This window comes from Equus asinus, chromosome 26, assembly GCF_041296235.1.
Source record: "Equus asinus isolate D_3611 breed Donkey chromosome 26, EquAss-T2T_v2, whole genome shotgun sequence".
Lineage (NCBI taxonomy): Eukaryota > Metazoa > Chordata > Mammalia > Perissodactyla > Equidae > Equus > Equus asinus.
The window spans coordinates 12,987,527-13,009,062 of record NC_091815.1 but is presented as its reverse complement, the minus strand read 5'-3'; the positions used below and the strand labels follow the sequence as shown (position 1 = coordinate 13,009,062).

Genomic DNA, 21,536 nt, shown 5'->3' with positions numbered 1-21,536 from the left:
CCCCATATGGGCGTCTTGTTTATGGGCCTTGTCCTTGCTCTCCAGTTTTCACTGGTTCATCTGGTTGCTCCCGAACAGATTGTAAGCTCCGGAGGGCAGGAGGGGTCTTGACCCTGCTGTCACCCCCACCCTACATCCCTAGCATGCAGCACATTCATTGCTCAGGAAATGGGTGGGGAAGGAGATTCTAAACATCTGCATCAGAGAATATGCAGGACTTCTCCTACCTTGGGGCCTGGCCTTCAGAGTCCCAGCCACCCTGTGATTCTGGGATCTGTCAGTGAGACTCGGGTCCCAGCACTCCCTAGAATGCAGCTCTGGCTCACTGATAACTGCTTCCTTCACTGAGCTTTGTGATGGAGGCAGTATAGAGAGGCAGTCAGAGGCGACGGCTCTGGGGTCACCTGCTCATAGCCCAGTTCTGGCTTTTCTGCTTGCTCACTGAGTGCTCTCAAACAGCTTCTTTAAACCTTCCTGAACCCCAGTTTCATCCTCCATAAGACGAGGTTGCTAATAGCTCCCCCAAGGAGTATTGTGAGTCTTGAACAAGGCAGTCCAGGTAAAGCATATTGTGTGACAATAAGTGTCTCATAAACACTAGCCATTCTTTTATCACTGTCTGCCAGAGCCAGTCTGACAAAATTTATTCCAGTCTGGGTGGTCTGAAAGTTACATTCTGAACTCACATGAACCTGGAAACTGTAGGCACCATGACCAGGTCCTGATTTCAGACTCACTAGTGTTTGATGTTGGACGTATCATTGAGAGAAGCCAATCTCCATTTCCCTGGCTATAAAATGATGCTGTTGATAGCAGAGAGTTAGTAATTATTCACAGTGTCTTCTGTGTGGGCATCTTGAAGAACTCATGGACTTGCCCTCAAGGAAGGAAATGATTAGAAATTTTCTAAGCATGGGCCGTGCTTCTAAAGTGCGATGGGCTCAGATGGAGGAGAGATCAGTGTGAGCTTGGATACCTAAATAATAACAGCACCCTCCGCTGGAAGGTCATCTCACAATAGATTACATTCCCAGCGCGGGACATAATACTACATTACGGTATAGTCCCAATTTAGTGCGACAACAGTGCGCTGTGAAAAGACCACTGTTAGTTAGCCCTGGGGAGGGGTTTTTTTGGCTGTTTAAATATGTTTTTGGTTTTATTTTTCAAATTCTAACTTTAGTCCTTGGGGTGAGTGCAGCCTTCTATTTTTTACAGAGGGTTGGGGAGGCTGAATTGCACTATCCAAGGTCTGTGCCAGCTGTGACGCTGAGTTTGTGAGCCCCTCACCCAGCATGCTGGGGGATTTCCTTGGGATGGGCCTACCTCTCTGTCAGAGCACTTGAGGCAGAAGGAAATCCAGACCCAGGAGGCCAGAACTAGCTCTGCCACCCTTAACTGATGTCTTCCTTGTTTCTGTGACCAGGGAGACACTTCAGGGGATTACCGGAAGATTTTGCTGAAGATCTGTGGTGGCAACGACTGAGCGGTGACTGGTGGTTCACTTCTGTCCACCTGCTGGCAAGGGCAGTGCCGGGAAAAGGCCAAAGGAATGTCCATCTGTTTCTAACAAATCCTCAAAATAGCCCCTCAGGTGTTCCACTGCAGACTGTCCACAGAGCCCTGGCCCTGTCCTCCTCGTGCTCCTCCTGTTCCGTATAACGTGCTTGATCTCCAGCTCCCGCAGGATCTCTTTCCTCCTCACCCCTCACAGCCTCTTGCTTCTCTCTTCTCAAGTAGACATTTTGTTTCCTGACTCACGCAATCATTCTCCTTTGCCTGTGGCTGAGACTCTTGGCTTTGTTTTAGTCATGTAGTTTTTATATGTTTATTTGGAGGCATTTTTTTTTATAGTCATTGCCAGACAGATGCATACAAGACTCTTTCCTGCATACATATTTTGAGTGAGAGAGGTCGGGTGGGGGGACACCATGTCCTCACTGAGGAGTAAAAGGGAGCACCTTTTAAGGGTAATCTTTGCATCTGGTGAGAATGTGTTATGAGCTTTGTTATTGCCAAACTCACTCCTTTTTAGAAAAGAAAAGAAAAAAAGCCAGAAAGTCATCTGTTCCTTCTTCCATGCAAAACCACAAGAATAAGGGCAGCTCCCTGCCATTGACAGGGCTTCTTATAATTTGGAATGTGCCTTAAACCTGAATGTCAATAGCCAAAAGCTGTTTCTAAATTAAAGTCAGCCGGCTCTGGAATGTTCTGGAAATGTTTCCCTGGTGCCAGCTTGTTTCTTTCTGCTTCGTGATTCTGCCCTGTAGCTCCAGGCTTATTAGCTGGTGAAAATTTATATGACTTTAAATAGAAATTTGTGCTCAGGAAACCCTGAGCATAAGTAATTTACAGGGACCTGGTTGTTTGGACCTGAGAAGGGAAGTTTCTGAAATCCATTCTGGAGGCCCAGACACTGAAAAGGTGTGGGGATTTAGTCAGATGTAGGCACACTGAAGTCCAGTGAGGGTGAGGTAGGAAGAGGGTGGCTCTTCACCCAGGTCCTGAAGGAAAGGCATGGGCGAGAGGGGGTGTGCATGACTCCTGGGATAGGCCTTATGGCCAGGGGCCAGAGAGGAGAGAGGGGACAACTCAGAGAGGCACAAGACCAGTGCCTTCCCTCAGGGACCCTTCAGTCTGAAAGGGTGCTCCTGGGTGTGGTCTCCGCCCAGCCTTTTGTCTCTTGCTTGGTGGTGGTAGGAGGGGGTGAGTCCAAAAGGGGAAGCATTTCTAGAAATCACTATCTCACGTCCAGAAGCCCAGAGCTTGCCTTGCTGGTCAGGGGTCTCCACTCACTCCTTTTGTGATCTGCAGTGTTGAAAGTTTAGAAAGGTGAGACTCTAGAGACTAGGGTTGAGATCAAGCCTGCTGAGCCCTGGCAGGGCCCTAGGGAGTGGCTTGTCTCCAAAGTAGACATCTGCTTGTGGGTACTGCTGGACTCCTCACTGCTACCTGAACATAGAGGAGGAGATGATGCAAGGGGCATACAGCAGCCATGAGCTAGACACCAACCTGGCCTACCTAGACCTGCCTTCCTCACCAGAGGAGGCTGATGTGGGCACTGGAATCGATAACAGGCCCTGCTCATCACTTCAGCTCTGCCCTAGTTTCCATGCCTGGAGCCTCTTGACCAAGACCCAGCATGCTTGGCTGAGGTGCTCCTCCCCTGGGGCAGACCCCTTGTCCTTGGGCATCAGGTGGGAACTGCATGGTGGGATGCACTGCTTGGCATTGCACAACTTGCCATGAACTCAGGCTGCTACTGGCAGGCCTCCTGAGCTGTGCCAGGGCCTAGATTCAACCTGCTCTAATGTGACTGTAAATGTATTGTGATATTACTTTGCCCTGTTGTCTATACCATAGGTTTCAAACTGCTGTCCAGCAGGCAGTATTTAACCTGTACATGCATTTACTTTGGTCTCCAAAGAGTCTTTTTAGACATTTGGATTTGTTGTCAACATTTAAACATTGAGAGATTTTGTATTTTAAAAAACCTGGAATTCTGGTTTCTCTTGAAAACCCAGAAATTCTGGCAACACTGGCCCAGCATTCCTGCACAGCAGTTGCTGCTGGAGCCAGATTGCAGCTGTCCCCTTTAGACGTGTGCTCTCCATTTTGCCACAGGCCCCACCACTCCCTATTGTCTTCCACCAAGCACATGTTACCTATTTGGCCCCTGCAAGCCTTTAAGATCCCTGGTCTACACACTTGAGGACCACCTGTGTTCATCCTGGTCCTGGTTCTCACACACATGTTCAGGGCTGGGTGGATGCTTTTCAGAAAAGCCTTGAGAAAGCCCTAAGCTCTTGCCTGTGGCTGACCTTCAGGTTCTGCACAAACAGGAAGTTAAGGCAGAGTCACAGGCTGCCTGGCTCATTGTCAGTAGATGTGCCCAACATACACAACACATCTGCAAAGACCAAAGAGATTTTTGGGGGGTTTTTTGGTTCCAGGAGTTTAAGGAAATTTGTTGAATCATTAGTGACCACTTACCTAACTGAACAGAGACTTCAATGGCCACCCTTAACAAAGAATACCAACTTTAGAAGTCACTAAAACTACAACAAATTCTGGGGAAGGGAAGAATCTGATTTCTGGAGTTGTCACATTATAATGTCAAAATGCCCAGTTTTCAACAAAAGTTATGAACCATGCAAAGAAGGAAGTTTGATCCATACACAGGAAAACAAGAAATCTGTTAATACAAACTGAGGAAAGATCAGATATTGGAGTTACCAAACAAAGACTTTAAATCAACTGTCTTTAAAAAGCTCAAAGAACTAAAGGAAACCAGGAGAGTGATGTCTCATCAAATAGAGAATATCAATAAAGAGAAATTAGAAAAGGAACCAAATCGAAATCCTGGAGTTGAAAAGTACAATAACAAATGAAAAATTCACTGGAGGGGTTTAAGAGTGGATTTGAGAAGGCAGAAGAAAGAATTGGCAAACTTCAAAATAGGTCAATTGAAATTTCCCATTCTGAGGAGCAAAAAGAAAAAAATTAACGGAGCCTAGGAGACCTGTCAGGCACCATCAACTGTACCAACATATGCATGATAGGAGTCACAGGAGAGAAGAGAGAAAGTAGAATTATATGAAGAAACAATGGCTGAAAACTTACCAAATTTGATGAAAGACATTAATCTAGACATCCAAGAAGCTCAGTGAACTATAATATAAAAAGATCCACACCGAGACACATTATAACCGAACGGTCAAAAGATAAAGAGGGAATCCTGAAAGCAGCAATAGAGAACCAACTCGTCACATTCACTGGACCTTCTATAAGATTAACATTTGATTTCTTGTCAGAAACCATGGAGGCCAGAAGGCAGTGGGGTGGTGTATTCAGTGTGCTGAAAGAAAAAAAAGTCAACCAAGGATCCTATATCTGGCAAAATAGTCTTCAAAAATGAAGGAGAAATTGAGGTATTCCTCAGTGAACAAAAGCTGAGATGGTTTGTTGCTAGTAGACCTGCCCTATGAGAAATGCTAAAGAAAGTCCTTCAAGCTGAAATGAAAGGATACTGAACAGTAACTCAAATACAGAGGAAGAAGTAAAAAACATTGGTAAAGATAATTACATAGGTAAATATAAACATCAATATTAGTGTGTTTTTTGGTTTGTAGCTCTTTTTCCTATTTGATAAAAGACAACTACACCAAACAATAATTGTAACTCTATGTTGATAAGCACAAAATGTATAAAGATATAATTTGTGACAATAACAACATAAAGGCCAATGATGGAGCTATATAGGAAAAACGTTTTTATATACTGTTGAAGCGTCCTATTAATTCAAATTGGATTGTTATAAATTAAGGTGTTACTATAATCCCAGAAAATAAAACAGTAAAAGAAACAAGGGAATCAAAACAGTATACTTGAAAACATCTATCTAACACAAAATATGGCAATAATGGAGGAATTTATTTATAGAAATAAATGACATAGAAAACAAATTGCAAAACAGTACAAGTCTTTACTTATTAGTAATTACCTTAAATATAAGTGGAATAAACTCTCCAATTAACAGGCAGAGATTGAGAGGCAAAGGACATTATATCCTGATAAAAGGGTTAATCCATCAAGATATAACAATTAAAAACATATACACCTAAAGCCCCAGAAAGTTTCAAACAAAAGCTGACAGAATTGAAGGGAGAAAAAGTTCAACAAAAATGGAGACTTCAACACCCCACTTTCCCTATTGGATAGAACAATTAAACAAAAGATAAACAAGGAAAGAACTTGAACAACACTGTAAACCGACTAGGCGTGAGAGACGTCTATGGAACAGTCTACCCAACAACAGCAATACACATTCTTCTCAAGTGCACAAGGAAAATTCTCCAGATAGACCACAAAACAATCTAAATAGATTTTAGAAGACTGAAACCATACATTGTATTTTCTATTACCACAATGGAATTAGAAATGGGTAACAGGAGGAAATCTGGAAATTCTACAGATATGTGGAAAGTAAACAACATACTTAAAAAAAACCAAAACACAGAATCCAATGGGTTAAAGAAGATAGCACAAGAGAAATTAGAAAATACTTTGAGATTAATGAAAATGGAAGTACAACATACTAAAACATGGGATGCAGTGAAAACAGTGCTCAGAAGGAAATTTATAGCTGTAAATGCCTACATCGAAAAAGAAAGAAAATCTCAAATCAATAACCTAAGCTTCCACTTTAAGGAATTAGAAAAAGAAGAACAAACTAAACTCAAAGCAACAAGAAGGAAGGAAAATAAAGATTAGAGGGCAGATAAACAAAATAGAGAATAGAAAAACAATAGAATCAATAAAACAAGAAAATGGTTCTTTGAAAAAGATCAACAAAATTGACAAACCTTTAGCTAGATTGACAGGAAGATGGAGAGAGGGAGGAGACTCAATTACTAAAATCAGAAATGAAAGTGGGGGCATTACTAACAATCTTCTGGAAATAAAAGATTATAAGAAAATACTGTTAACAATTGTAGCCAACATATTAGATAACCCAGATGAAATGGGAAAATTCCTAGAAACACAAATTCCCACATCTGATTCAAGAAGAAATAGAAAATCTCAATAGACCTATAATAAGATTACATCAATAATCAAAAAATTCTCAACAAAGAAAAACCCGTACCAGAAGGCTTCACTGGTGAATCTATCAAACATTTAAAGAAGTAACACCAATCCTTAAACGCTTCCCCCCAAATTGAGGAAGAACATTTCCTAACTCATTTTATGACACCAGTGTTACCTTGATACCAAAGCCAGACAAAGACATCACGAAAAAAGTGCAAAAATCCCCAGTGAAATACTAGCAAACTGAATCTAGCAGCATGTTAAAAGGATTATTCACCATGATCAAGTGGGATTTATCAAAGGAATACAAGGATTATTTGATACATGAAAATCAATCACTATAATACACACTATTAATTGAATAAAGGGGGATAAAAACCTAATAATCATCTCAATTGATGCAGAAAAAGCATTTGAGAAAGCCCAACTCTCTTCCATGATTAAAAAAAAAAATTCCTAAGAAATTTAGAAGGGAAATTTATCAATCTGAAATAAAGGGCATCTATGAAACGCCACAGCTGACATACTTAATGGGGAAGGATAAAAGCTTTCCCCCAGTATCAGGAACAAGACAAAGATGTCTGCTCTTGCCACTGCTATTCAACATTGTATTGGAAGTTCTAGCCAGGGCAGTTAGGAAAGAAAAAGAAAGAAAAGCATTCAACTTGGAAAGTAAGGATTAAAACTCTTTCTATTCACAGATGACATTATCTTACATATAGAAAATTCTAAAATATCCACACAAAAACTATTAGAGCTAATAAATGAATTCAGCAGAGTTGCAGGAGGGGATACATGATCAACATACAAAAATCAGTTGTATATTTATACACTAGCAATGAACAATCTGAAAATGAAATTAAGAAAACAATCCCATTTATAATAATATCAAAAAGAATAAAATACTTAAGGATAAATTTAACCAAGGTGGTGTAAGACCTATACACTGAAAAATACAAAATACCTTCTGCTCATGGATTGGAAGACTTAGTATTGTTGAGATGGCAGTACTCTGCAAATTGATCTGCAGATTCAATCCAGTCCCTATCAAAATTCCAACTGTCTTTTTGCAGGTATAGACAAGCTGATTCTAAAATTCACATGGAATTGCAAGGGACTGGTCCCCAAATATCCAAAAGAGTCTTAGAAAAAGACAAAAAAGTCAGGGAACCCAAACTTCTTTACTTCAAAACTACAAACAAAGCTACAGTAATTCAAACTGTGATACTGGTATAAAGACAGACATATAGACCCATGGAATAAAATTGAGAAGTAAACCTAAACATCTATGCTCAACTGACTTTTGACAAGGGTGCCAGGACCATTCAATTGGGAAATAATTTTCTCTTCAACAAATAGTGCAGGGACAGCTGGATCTCCACAAACTAAGGGATAAAGTTGGATCCTTACCTCACATCATATACAAAAATTAACTCAAAATAGATCAAAGAACTAAATGTAAGAGCTAAAACTAGTAAAATCTTAGAAGAAAACATAGGAATAGTTATCACCTTGGATTTGGCAATGGATTCTTAGATATGCTACCAAAAGCACAAGCAACAACAAAAAATAGATAAATTCTTCATCAAAGGACTTCATCAAAATTAAAACTTCTGTGTTTCAAAAGACATTATCAAGAAAGTAAAGACACAACCCACAGAATGAGAGAAAATATTTGCAAATCCTCTGATAGAAGCCTAATATCCATGATACATAAAGAACTCTTACAATTCACCAAGAAAAAGAACCCAATTTTAAAAATGCGCAAAAGACTTGAACAGACATTTCTCCAACAAATATATACAAATGGCCAACAAACACATGAAAAGATGCTCAGCATCGCTAGTCATTAGGTAAATGCAACTTAAAGCCACAATGAGATATGACTTCACACCTAGTATGATGGCTATAATCAAAAAGACTGATGTTGGTGAGGATGTGGAAAAACTGAAACCCTGTGTGTTCATTGCTGGTGGGACTGTAAAGTGGTACAGCTGCTGTGCAAAAACAGTCTGGTGGTTCCTCCAAAACTTAGACACAGTTATCAGTTGACTCAGCAATTCCAGCCCTAGTTATAGACCCAAGAGAAATGAAAACGTATATCCACACAAAAGCTTATATGCAAACGTTCATAGCAGTATTATTCATAATATCCAAAAAGTGCAAACAACTCAAATGTCCATCAATTGAATAGGTGAATAAAATGTGGTTCATCTATACAATGGAATATCATTCAGCCATAAAAGGGAACAGAGTACTGATACACATTACAACATGAGAGAACCTTGAAAACTCTACGCTAAGTGAAAAAAGAGTCAGACACAAAAGACCACATATTGTATAATTCAATTTATATGAAATGTCCAGAATAGGCAAGTCCATAGAGACAGAAATACTACTGGTTTCCAAAGGATGGTGGGAGAGGGAATGGGAAATACCTGCTTAATAGGTACAGGGTTTCTTTTGGGGATGATGATAATGTTCTGGAATTAGAGAGTAGTGATTGCACAACATTTTGAAGTGACTGAATTTGTAGTTTAAAATGGTTAAAATTTTGGATTTTATATTATGTGAATTTTACATAGAAATTTTTTTAAAAAAACTTTAATGTGCCCATGAATCCTCTGGGGATCTCATTAAAAAGTAGATTTTGATTCAGGAGGCCAAGGTGTGTCCCGAATTCTGCATTTCTGATAAGCTCCCAGGTGATGCCACTGCTGTTCATCTGTGGCCATGTTTTGAGCAGGATTCTTGGCCTTATCTCTGTGCCCCATCAGCTCCTATAAATAAGGAGAGCAGAAGCACAGACTCACCAGGGGCTCCCAGGTCTGAGCCTGCAGGTGAATGTGGGCCTGAGGGCATGAAAGTAGATGGAGAAGGGGCTGTAGCTATAGAGGTCACTGACAGAGACACAGAAGGGACCAAAGAAGTAGCTTTTATTGTGCACAAAGCTGAGGAAGGAAGGCCAGAATGCACGGCTCTGTTCTCAGAAGAAAGCTGTCTGACAGGTACATCACGTCAGCTGCCGGGCTCCTCCGCCTCCCGTGCCCAGGAGGGATCTGAAAGAAAGGGAGTAGCCTTGGAGTGGGCAAGCAGAGGGTGCTGAAGGCTTCCTTACTGCCCCTCCCAGTCCCCAGGGAACTCCTGTTCCAGGAAACACAGGGCTCCAGGAGGGAGCAGGGTGGCAATCCCTCCACTGCCTGATCAGAGGATGCCAGTCTTTCCTGAGAGGGTGTTATGCTGCCACAGAATTGGTTCCTTGGAAGGGAGATGAAAGGAGCCAAGGAGGTTTGAGGCATGAAAAGGGCCAGCAGAGGACACAGCTGCTCTGTGTCAGGGTGATGCTGAGAGTGGCCCTCAGGTGAATGGGGCCAGCTCTTCCAGGAGCCCCGAGCTGTGGCTGTGGCAACCCCCAGGGTGGGGGTAGGGGCAGAGAACACTTAGGGTGAGGTGAGGTGGATGCTTTCCCACTTCTGTCCCAGGTGGAGCTGGAGCCGCTCCTAGCTTGTCAGGGCTACACCTGTGTGGTGGATCAGCCATCCCTATCCTGCTTGCCCAGCCCCAGACGCTATAGTCTCTGCTACCTGAGCTGCTCACCCTCTCCAAAGAGGTCAGGGGTCAGGTTGAAGGGTCCTGGGGGCAGGTTCCAGGCCAGCTCCTCCAGCTGACCCAGCAGGCCTTTCACTTCTGCCTCCAGGTGCTCCACTGTCTTCTCCACCATCTAGAGCAAGGAGAGATGGGAGCCGGGTGGGGGTGGGGGAGGGGCAGGGTGAGTGGAGGACAAGAGTGGTGCCAAGTCCTGCTTAATCAGCCACATCCTAAGGAGCACCTGGAGGACCACTGGGGTGCAGTGGGGACAGAACTGAGTGACAGGCAACCTGGGACCTCCTCATTCAGGTTTTGCCCCTACCTACCTTCCAGTTCCCCCGATGACAAAAATCCTAGGAGCTCTCTCTCTAAGGTCACTCTGGCACTCTGCAGTTTTAGAGGTTTGGCCTGGAGCGAGTCTGAGATCCCCTTTTCCCTTTCAGGACTTTGTCACTGCGAGCTAACATTCCTTTTGTTGCCCTGCCCCCAGGTGGCAACCCTGCCAAATGACAGGTTTGGGATTTGGAAATTTTCTTTATTCGGGGTTCTTAACTTTTTTTGTGAATGAACCCCATTAGCAGTCTGATGAAACCTACAGACCCCTTCTCAGAAAATGCTTTAACTGAAAAAATAAAATATAGGATTTATAAGAACAGCCATTGCATCAAAGTATTATTCAAATATTAAAAGTTAAAATATTTAAAAGTTATTTTATTGAGGTCATAGTGGCTTGTAATTGTGTAACTTTCAGGTGTACATTATGATATTTCAGTTTCTGTATAGACTATCGTGTTCACCACCAGTAGTCTAGTTTTTATCCCAAAATTAAATTTTTGAGGTAAAAAATTTAACTCACTACATAACATGATCTAGCATCAGATCTAACAGCCACCATAATTTTGACATACTTATGAGAATGAATGATATGTTGAGATATTCATAAAAACTATAATTGGAAGAAATTACCTGATTTCTATCAATGACAAAGTCACGGTGCTGTAATTACTACTACGGTTTGTTGTCTGCATTTAGAATGAATGGGAATGCTAAATTTCAGTTAAAGTTTTATGAAATAAACTGGAATTTTCACCCGCACAATTTTGGGGACCACAGGTTACAAACCGTGGCGATATAACAACACTAAGGGAATGAATTTCCACTTCTCCAGTAATTGTGTGGAGATCTCTGGCTTGGTATGACCAAGAGCCCCAGAAGAGGCAGCTCTGTTGGTGGCTGGTCAGCTTAACAACCGAGGTAGGGCAGGGAGATGGTTAACATGGTGGCCAGAAAGCAGGATTGGCCTAGATTTCCCCGATTTTCCAAAGGAAGGTTGGCCTCAGCCCTATAAAGCCTGAAGCCTGGCAGGTGGTCCTAAAGCTGCATGTCCTCCCCGGTCACCCTTATTACCTCCTCTATGACGTGTAAACGGCTGTGGACAGCCAGGTGTCTGTCACACCTGGGGCTCCCAGCTAGGTCTCCGTGGGAGGGGATGAGGGGTTCCGCAGCTGTGGGAAAACAAGTCTTGTCACTGTGGGGCCCTCAGTTTCCCTGTAACACTGGAGACTCCTGTAAAGCACTGGGCTCAAGTGAGGTGGGTCCTGAAAACATCACAAAGAGAAGCAAAGGAAGGCTCAGTGTGGGTCAGGGTGTGAGTGTGGGGCTCCCCTAATCACTCCCTTATCTCTATGGCCATGGTCACCTGGAGACCCAGGTGGGCTTCCTCAAGGAGCTGCTGCCTGAACTGGGTAAGGTAAGGAAGGGAGGAAAGGTCTCAGCCAGGGAGAATGGCATGTGCAAAGATAGGGAGGCATGAAATAGCATGGCTCAGTGTATAAACCCTCAGGGAGTTTGGAGTGGCTGCAAAGTACAGGGTGGGTGGGAGATGAGACTGGAGAGGTGGGTCTTAGAAATGAAGCCAAAGGCCCTAATAAACCAATCATGATGCTGGTTTTGGGGGTTATTTTAACAGAAGAATGACATAGTCATATATGTGTTTTTAAAATACAGGGAGTGAATTGGAGGGATTTGTCTTTGAAGAAGGAAAGTTACTGCAGTAATAAAGTAAGAAGTGACGAAAGGAAGCAGTAGCAGGAGGAATAGAGAGTAAGGAAATATTCTAGTAGAAGCATTGACATTGGTGACCAGTTAGTACTATCGACATTTGATGAGTGCTTACTATGTACCACATAGTGGGCTAAACAAATGTGTTAACTCAGTCAACCTCTACAACAGCCTATTATTATCCCCAATTTACATGTAAGGAAATCGATTCACAGAGGGATGAAATGATATGTCCAAAGTCACACAGCTGGTAAGCAGAGAATCTGAAGTTCAACCTGTTCAACTCTTGACTCATCATTTTTCTCCCTACGTTGGTTCTTCCCTGGTTCTTCCTGGCACCACCAACCCTCATACCAGAAGTCTTAGAGCCCTGGTCCCGAACTCAGGTTTCAGAGTTGGTGGCTCTGAGATGCTGGCAGGGCATCAGAGTTGGCTGGAACCTTGAAGAACCTCCAAGAATCTTGGAAGGAGGATGCTGTCTCAGAAACAAAGAGAAGCAAAGAGCTTTACAGAGGATGAAGCAGCCAACGCGGCCTAAAGCAGCAGGGAGGTCTAGAAAGATAAGGACCAAAAAACATAGCAACAGCAAAGTCACTGCTAAATTCTACCCCAGCACTTTTAGTGGAGTTGTGGAAGAAAGCAAAGTTTAGACTGCAGTGGGATGAGAAGGAAAATGTTTTCATGAAGCTTGGCTGTGAAACAAGGGAGCTCACATCACAAGGTCCACACAAGTGTTTATTGTTGTCATTTCTGGTTTTTTAAGCAGTGAAGAAACACAACCATGCTTATAGCCTGAGGAACAGGAAGAAGACTGGAGAACTGAAGGAATGCATTTCCTGAAGGGATGAGAGGCCAAGGAATCCAGAAATGATGGTGGGGGTATAGGAAAAACATGGAAGGAAGAGAGAGAGAATGCAGCAAAAATGGGTAAAAAAGTTCTGCTCCAAGATCTCTAAGGTCCAAAAAGTTGAGTGACTTCCCACCTGATGGCCTCTATTCACTCTGTAAAGTAAGAGGGGCTTCATCTGCTGAAAATTCATGGAGAGTTAGGAAGGAGGAGAGCTAGTTGTTAAATTTTCAGAAATTCTGTGCGTGGGTTGTTAAATACAGCCACTAAAATGGGAGTCTTGGTGAGAGCATTTACACCATAAAAACTGGCAAGTGTCTTTTTCTTTTTTTTTAGAGCCAGTTTATCAGCACACCACTGGGTTGGGGGCTTGAATAAAAAGATGGCTCCAAAAGGGGATGAAGGGAACAGGAGGCAGTATAGGACTGTGCGGGATGACCTGACATCAGTGAGGAACTTTGGAAGTGCTATTCCTCCCCTAGCAGCTTCGCAGGCTGGGTGTAGAGCAGCAAAGACAGATGGCTGGATGGAGCTAAAACCTGAGAGTCTGCAGGATGAGTGTGGTGGAGGGTAAGAGCACAAAAGCATTGATTTGACCAGCAATGGTTTAAGGGGATGAGCTCTGGAGCTTAGCTTGGATAAGGAAGGAAAGGAGGCCAATTGGAGGGCCACTAAGTTGGGAGAAGTGATGAGATGATGGAGGTAACAGAAGGAACAGTGGTAATGGATACTGCAGTTTTAGCTTTTCGAGATGGAGCAACCTCATAGTGACAGTATCAAGATTGTAGCCATGGATGCGGACATCTGAAGCAGAATGGAGGTAAGACTTATTGGGTTCAATCTTTCTAGATGCAAAATTCTTGTAACTGTAAGGCCTTGGTATTGGTTGGTTTGCTCAAAGTGACATATAAAGTTGCCCAGAAGGGTGGCAGGTCTTAAGGTAAGGACAGAGATGGTGATCCATTTTGCTGGTGATGATGTGTCACTCTGAGAGGTTGAGTAACTTGCCCAAGGTCACACAATCAGTAAATGACTGGACCCCAAGCACCCTGGCCTTCTCCTGACTTCACTTGAGCAATCTGGCCTTCTGGAACTCTGCCAGAGTCCCCCTGGCCTGCGATTCTCTAGATCCTAGCTCTTCCACTCAGGGGTGAGAACCAAGAGCAGGGACAAAACTTCCTTCCACTCTAAGCATCTTTTGTGGAGAACAATTTGTTTTTTTACATTCTCCTTTTCATTATTTCCCTCCACTGAACTTAGAAAAGCCTCTTCAAAAGACAATGGGCTTCTTGTTGACTTTGGGGAAGGAAGGGGACATTATAATGGCACTTTGGTTTTTTTTTTAAAAGGGAGTCTTTTAGAGATCTATACTAAAATATTTACAGATGAAACGCTATGATGTCCTGGATTTACTTCAAAATAATCCAGGCCTGGGAGTGGGAGGAGGCATGGGTAGGTACATAGAGCAAATAAGATTGGCCAAGATTGGTAATTGTTAAAATTGGGTAATGGGGGACATGGAATCATTATTCTCTCTATCTTTGTATATATGGTTTGAAATATCTATAACAAAAGCCAGTTGTCTGATAGGATTGTTAGCAAAAAGCAGAAGTCATCATGGGCTGCATGCATTGATATAAAATGTTCAGGACAAGGGAGGGTGGTGATCTGAGAGACCCCACTTGGAGGGCTGTGCTCCATTCTGGGCCATACATTGTGAGAAGGCCTTTGACAGACAGGAGCAGGTGTAGAGGTGCCATGGTGAAGGGACTCCAAATTTTGACTCATTTCTCTCAGCTGAAAGAACAGGGGTGCTCAGCCTGGAGAGGAAAGATGGAGAAGGCAGGAAGAGTTGTTCTCACTCACAGGGAGGGCTGTCTGAGAAGATGGGGGTCTGTCTCAACATGGATCTGTGTTCACACATACCCTTTGCAGGCTCCGCCCAGGGGCCTTTGGCCAAACTTTTCCCCTGAGCCTCACTACCCTCTCTAAACTACGCTTTTCCCCTCAAAGCTCCCCCAGCTTAGGCCAAGAGCAAGCAATGTGACCTTGCCAGCCAAGTGGGGATCTGCCAGCTTTGTAAGTCACGAATGACATGAATCTGCTCCTCTCCATTGGCCCAAAACATCATGTTCTCTACATTCTTCGATGAGGTCTAACTTGGCTCCAAAACCCCTCCAGGGAAAAGTCTGGGCTGAGGTTGCGCTCCACATCACACAGCACTAATCCTTTACATCTGGACAGAACTGTGCCCTGCGCTCCACTGCACAACTGTCCATGAGCTCATCCAGTCCTCCTGACAAGCTCATCTGAGAGAGAAAGCTGGGGGCAGGACCAGGGACCCCACAACCATCCTGCACTGCTGCTCCCTCCCCTACACATATCCTCATGGCATTGACCTCAACTCATGACGGCAGAAAATACACTGGAGACACTGTTCTCAGCCTGGCTTGGCCACTAATTGGTGGAGGCCTGTGGAAACTTCCTTCTCCCTGAGGCTCTGCTGCCTCCTCTGTAATACAGGGTGGGGTAGGCTCGAGACACTGCCACCCACATGTAGTTCACGATTCTGCTATCTTTCAAAGCCTACTGAGAGGCCTCAAAAATTAGCTGCAAGGACAGAACTGGGATGAATCAAAGACAAGTTTCTTCTTAGGGCAGAAGCTCCAGCAAGGCAAGACCTGGGTGTCACACACACACACACACACACACACACACACTAATGCCTGCTTTACGGGACTTTTGGAAAGCTCAAACAATAGTAGGAGTGGGGAAAGCTGAAGGATTACCATGACCAACCTTGAGCAGCCAAAGCTGTGGTTTCTGTGTTCCTTCCTTCCTTTGCTCCCACCCTCCGTGCCCTGGCCAGTTGGGAAATGGACTTTCTTGGATGCTGGGTTGTTTTCCCTGGCCTGCCTCCCGTTCAGGGCCTGTGTGCACCCTGGATGGCAGCCATGGGTGGAACATTGTGCACTAGGGAGAGCAGGCTACTGGTGGAAGCCAGAGGCCCAGGCAGAGGTGCTAGAGCCCAGAGGCCCAGGTGGAGGTGCTGGGATAACTTCTCTAGTTAAAGAGACATGGCCACTGCGTCCTGGTCCTCAGAGGTGGGAAGTACGGCCCCCTCCCACTCATAGGCATAGAAGACCTTTTGTATTTGGGACTCAAACACTAAGAAGGTGCCTACAACTCAAATGATTTCTGCCATGCTGGATGATGACAAATACTTTCTCGGTGGTGACCCTGAGGCATGCTGCTGTGCCTCCTGAATCATCAAAGATATAATCTATTCCACCAGGAACAATTGTCACTTTGGGGTTAATTATATTTGACCACATTCAATATAAGAGAATAATAAACTTTACCACATTCAATATTTGTATTAAAATTTATGATTTATTCAAAACTATCAGTGGTTTTTTTTTTGTTTTTTGTTTTTTTAACTAGAAGAATACTATTTTTAAACAATTATATGAAGAACTCCAATCTGTGGAAATGCTCTGGCTGAAACAGGAGAGAGACCCTCGAGCCCCCAAAGAGAGAGCTCAGATTCTGAGGCACATTTTTGTTTCGTTTTGTTCCATTCTGTTAGAGACAAGTCCTATCTCCCTCAGTCTCGCGTCATTTTCCAGATGTGGATTTGAGCCCAGCTGACCAGTCTGAGAGCTTACCAATGTCCTTCCAATACATTCAGTATCTGGTTAAGTTAGTATTTTGCTTAGGATACAAACCAGACAGTTGTACAAAGAACTCCCCTCGATTACAGACGTTTTTTATTTCTTTCTCATGTATTGGTTCAGAGGTAGACTGGCTGGTGGTCAGGGCTGGCAGGCAGCTCCTTGAGTCTGTATAGAATCCAGATTCCTTCTATCTTGGAATACTGTTTTTTTAATCCACTGGGTTAAAATGTACTACTAGAACACTCCAAAATTCCACAATACTGAGAAGGTCTAAACAGCCATCCAGGATAAACCTCTCTCCACGTGCTGTGAAAGAACACAAGACTGGGAGTGGGAGACGCAGTCCCAACTCCACTGCTTACTGACTGTGCTCTCTGCCTCTCACTCAGCTTCCTCGTCTGTGAGGGACCTGCTCTGCCCTGTCTACCTTGAGGGACTGCTGTGCTGATCAAAGGGGATCCTACCCTTGAAGATGCCTTGGAATTGCCAAGTGATGTGCAAACACCATGGAAAGCATTTACCAGGTGAGCTGAAGACTGAGCAAGGCAGTGAAAGCCCCCAGGGCGCCGACTCTCCACATGGAGCCAGTGCTCCTTGCTAGATCACTGTGATCAGGTCTCCCCAAGATGGGGAAGTGTCTGCTCTAGGACTAATCCCGTGCAGGGATCCAAGGGACGCTTGGCAGGGGCTCCTGCAACAAGTGCACAAAGGGCTGAGTGCTGACCTGGCTTTCTGGGCTCTGTTACAAGCCAATCCCACTTGCTGGATCCTTGGTTTCTTCACCTTGAGAATAGGCACAACCATACTCTATATTCAAAGTTACTTTTGATTTGTGATCACTAATTACATGCTAGGCTTTTTGTTGCGTGCTGACATGATCTCATTTAATTTGATCCGTGAGCTCAGTACCTCCTTTTTTACAGATTAGAAAACCAAAGATCAAAGAGATTGAGTAACATGCCCAAGATTTCACAGGTAGGAGGTGGTGGGGACAGAATTTAAATATACCTGCTAGACACTGTCTATACTGTGTCCTGGCAATCATGTGAACTTGTATAAGTTAAGGGCTTCCCATCTTGGGGTCTCAGCTGCCTGCTCTGTAAATAAGGATCTGGACAGGTATGGGCAAAGGGGACCTGCACACATGACACCTTTGCAGCTGTCTGGAGGCCCTATAAGAACCCAAATAGTGTGCCTTGGGTCAAATTATCTTTGGGTGGTTCATTCCCCACAACATCCATTTTTGTAAACAGAAATGCTGTGATCCTCATCACAGCCCTTCAGCATCTTCCCCTTTCACCCAAAGCAAAAAAACAGAATTCCAATACAGGACAGACGTCCACGGGGACTTGCAGCAGCAGTGGACAGTGAGAGCTTCCCTGATGGGCCCCAAGGCATGGGTGAGAATGGTTACACTGGTTAAAAGGACAAGGCTCTAGGCCTTCAGATCCCTCTGACAGCAAAATAGGAAAGGGACTTAGCTGAAGCCTTAACTTAAAAAAAAGTCTGTACAAGTAACACAAAACAGTTTGCTTCATGCAATACATAAAGAGCTTTTGCAAATCAATATGAAAAATCCCAATACCAAAATTAAAATGTCTAAGACAATTTGCACAGATTAGTAGAAATGACCAATATGCATTTGAAGGAAAAGTCTAACTTAAGGAATAATCAAAGAAATGCGAATTAAAGCAATAAAGACCATTCTTGCAAAAAAAAAAATCTAACTGGAATTAGATCAAGCTTCTAGATCTATAAGCAATACAGGGGAGAGAAGAACATTTAAATGTCACCTAGGGGATGTAATCAGCTCAAATCTAATTGTGGAAAACTTTACAGGACAAATTACCCAGTTTCTTCAACAAATAAATTTTTTTTAAAAAAGGGGAAAAGAGAACTTACATATTAAAAGAAACTTAGACATATCAAACAAAAGCAATGCACGCACCTTATTTGGATCAAACAAACCAAATATAAAAACATATGACACAATCAGGGATACTTGAACTCTGATTGCACATTTGATAATGCTAAGGAATTATTGTTCATTTTTAGGGTGTGATAATGGTACTGCAGTTATGCTTATTAAAAGATTATTTATCTTTTAGAGATACATAAGGAAATATTTATAGATGAAAATATATGATGCCTGGAATTTCCTCTAAAACAATCTGAGGGAGAGGGGGGAGGGTGGGAATTGTAGATGAATAGACCCTTTTTGAAGAGGGGTGATAGGTACATGGGGCTTCATTATACTATTCTGCTCTTCTATCCAAAAGATTTCATAATCAAAATTTAAGAAAAACAACGGTATATTATCTGAAGTCTGAAAGGTTATACACAAAAATGTGTGACCTCAATGTGAAATTACATTAGTATGTTTATACTTCCTCTTTTTTTTCTTAATGTGTAGCAATGAGCAAGCATAATCAGAAAGAAAATGTTTAAAAACAGTTTTAAATTAAAGTGTATATACCATCTGTGGCCACGGGGCCACGAAGAGCCACTTGTGGGTAGCAGCCAGCTCCTCCCTCTAGGGGAGCACAGATGAAGCTTTGTCCCCTCAGCTCCTGGAGCTGGGGACTCTAGGAGGAGGGTAAGGGAGAGGGAGCAAAAGGGAAGCTCATGCTCTATGGGCCTGGATCTGTGCTGGGCATCATCCCAGCTACTCTTCACAGGCTGTGAGGAAGTGGTTGTTGGTCCTCCCTAACACGTGGAGAAACTGAGAGTCAGAGAGATCAGTGGAGCTGTCTGAGGGGACAAGAGAAGGAGGCTATGTGTTGAGACGTGTTCCATGCTGGGCCCTTTCCTTCCCATCCAATCCTTGAAGTCAGCCCTGTGGGGTGAGTATTATTCTCCCCAACTTACAGAGGACGAAACAGCCTCAGAGAAGTGAAGTGACATCCAAGGTCGCTCAGCACTGGCCTCAATCCTTTCCCTGAGAGCTTACTCCCACAGTTCACTGTGCCCCAAAAGGGACTGGGCACAGGTGAGGGGGGCTCCATCTTAACATAGACACTTCAGCTGGGTGACTCCAGGTTGATGGGGGGCAGCCTGGCTGGGGGCAAGGAGCTGACTGAGAGGGCAGAAGGCCTGGATGCTTGGGGAGACCTCAGCCTTCCTCTCGCCTGCACAGTTGGGATGAGCACCAGTGGTCTCTGGCTGGGGCCTGCACGAGATGCTGGGTAAATGGGAATGTGGCTTGTAAACTCTAAAGTGCTGTGCAGAGTCTTGGGGGTGGGGGTGGAATGAGCACTTGTGTGTACCGTAAGTATATCTGCAGCCATCCTGTCTGAGCCTCACCTGTGAAGGGGCAGCACTAAGACTGCTGTCAGCAGAAGGGAGGGAAGAGAGTGCAAGGCAAGGATCCCAGCCAGGGGAGCACCCAGAGGACCTCTCTCTCCTGTACCCTGTTCCCACGCACCCACCCAAGGCAACTCAGGGGCTCAGGGAAGCTCTCCGGAAGCCTGGAGACTTGCCTCCTCCCCCAGACAGCAGAACCCCCCTAGGCCTCCTGGCAGGTGACCCAGTGGCCTTTCTCCTGGGCCCGCCTGCCTGGTTCCTGACTGGCTGGCTGTGCTAGGCCAGGCCTGGGTAGCTTCCCTGGCAATGCCCAGTAAAACCAGGCCTGGACGCCTCTGCAGGCCTTCTGGATGAAGCTGGCCTGGGGGGCTGCCCCACCCTGTAGACTTGACCTCCCACCCTGTGATCCTTGTCCCTTCCTCTCTCTCCTTGGGCATCGGGTTTCTCCACTCTCTCTCTTTAAGTCTCTCTCAAATCTTTCTCTTTTCCTCAATATCCTCCTTCTCTCTCCTCACCTTCCCTTCTTTTTCTTGCCAGGTTAGTTCCTCTATTTCTTTCCTGGTTGTACCTTTTGCTTCTCAAACTCCTTTTTCTATCTTTCCTCCTTCATAGTTCATACCCATCTGTTTACTTCCAAAGTCTCTTTCTCTCAGCCTCTCCCTTTCTCTCTTTATTCTTCTCTTTCTCCTTTCTCTCTAACTCTCTCTGCCCATCTGCCTTTTTCTCTTTCTTTTTCTGTTTTCTCTTTCTCTCTCTCTCTCTCTCTCCCCCTCTCTGCATCCCTTTCTCCAGCTTTCTCTCCATCTGGCTCTGTTTCCATCTTCTCCCCTCTCCACCCTCCCTCCCTTCATCTCTCTTGCTCATCCTACCTCGCTCGGCGCAGCTCTCCCCTACCCTCGCCCTCGCCCTCGCCCTCGCCCTCACCCGGCACCCGGGTCCCACTCACCGACAAAGGCGCCCGCGGCGCGGAGCAGGGCGAGCCCGGCCAGCGCGCAGAGCAGGGACCGCATGGTGCCGGCCCAGCCGAGCGCAGCGCAGCGTCTGCCCCCAGCTGCTCTCCCCAGGATCGCGCCGGGCCCGCCCAGGAGGAAATGCTCTCAGTCCTAGCCAAAATTCCTGGGCGGCTCCCGGCTTTCTGGCTTGAGCGAACCCGCCCCCTCCAGAGGCCCCCTCCGCAACGTGCGGGCAGCGCCGAGCCTAAACACCCCGCAGGCGGAGGGGCCAACGTGTTAGCCTGGGCGCCTGCACAGGAGGGAGCCGCCCTCTGAGTTCCCCGCGCCTCCCGGGATGGGGGCGCAGAAGGGGAGAGAGAGGGGTGAGGGAGTGGGTTCTAGGCGATGGGTCCCGGGGCCCAGGTACTGGTTGTGAGCCCTTTTCATAGATGGGCAGACTGAAGCTTAGAGAGAAGCGCCTTCCTCTGTGTCACCGACAGCTGTGGCACAGGATCTGAACACTGACTGCTTGGAGCATGG

The 21,536-nt window shown here is 44.7% G+C and overlaps 1 protein-coding gene and 1 long non-coding RNA gene across 5 annotated transcripts in view; one reads left to right on the top strand and one right to left on the bottom strand.

Annotated features, from left to right (window-relative positions):
• Positions 1 to 8,922: 8,922 nt before the first annotated feature.
• LOC139039683 (placenta-specific protein 9-like) lies at positions 8,923 to 21,373 on the bottom strand. Of its 3 annotated transcripts, none has more exons than XM_014837316.3 (4): positions 21,011 to 21,373; positions 11,584 to 11,681; positions 10,186 to 10,309; positions 8,923 to 9,368 (listed from the first exon to the last, which is right to left on the bottom strand). In XM_014837316.3, the coding sequence occupies exons 1-4, from the start codon at positions 21,072 to 21,074 to the stop codon at positions 9,346 to 9,348; spliced, it is 309 nt and encodes a 102-aa protein (XP_014692802.2). In that variant the 5' UTR covers positions 21,075 to 21,373; the 3' UTR covers positions 8,923 to 9,345. The 3 variants fall into 3 exon arrangements, with proteins under 3 accessions (XP_014692802.2, XP_070355503.1, XP_070355504.1); XM_070499402.1 differs by having other exon boundaries at positions 8,923 to 9,647; positions 10,173 to 10,309; positions 21,011 to 21,346; XM_070499403.1 differs by having other exon boundaries at positions 8,923 to 9,647; positions 21,011 to 21,332.
• The window catches only part of LOC139042215 (uncharacterized), a 42,442-nt gene continuing 32,494 nt past the window's right edge, over positions 11,589 to 21,536 (top strand). For both annotated transcript variants that reach the window (XR_011498692.1, XR_011498693.1), the window contains exon 1: positions 11,589 to 17,285. This is a non-coding gene — a long non-coding RNA (uncharacterized lncRNA). The remainder of the gene's footprint in view (positions 17,286 to 21,536) is intronic.

What these genes read in the sequence shown, in the direction of transcription:
- LOC139039683 (XM_070499402.1), bottom strand. Translation starts at nt 21,074, where the DNA reads ATGCGGTCCCTGCTCTGCGCGCTGGCCGGGCTCGCCCTGCTCCGCGCC. An exon ending in GTTTACACGTCATAGAGGAG is followed by an intron (nt 10,310 to 11,583) that starts GTAATAAGGGTG and finishes TCCTTGCTCTAG; the next exon opens with ATGGTGGAGAAGACAGTGGA. An exon ending in GGAGAGGGTGAGCAGCTCAG is followed by an intron (nt 9,648 to 10,172) that starts GTAGCAGAGACT and finishes CCTTTCTTTCAG; the next exon opens with ATCCCTCCTGGGCACGGGAG.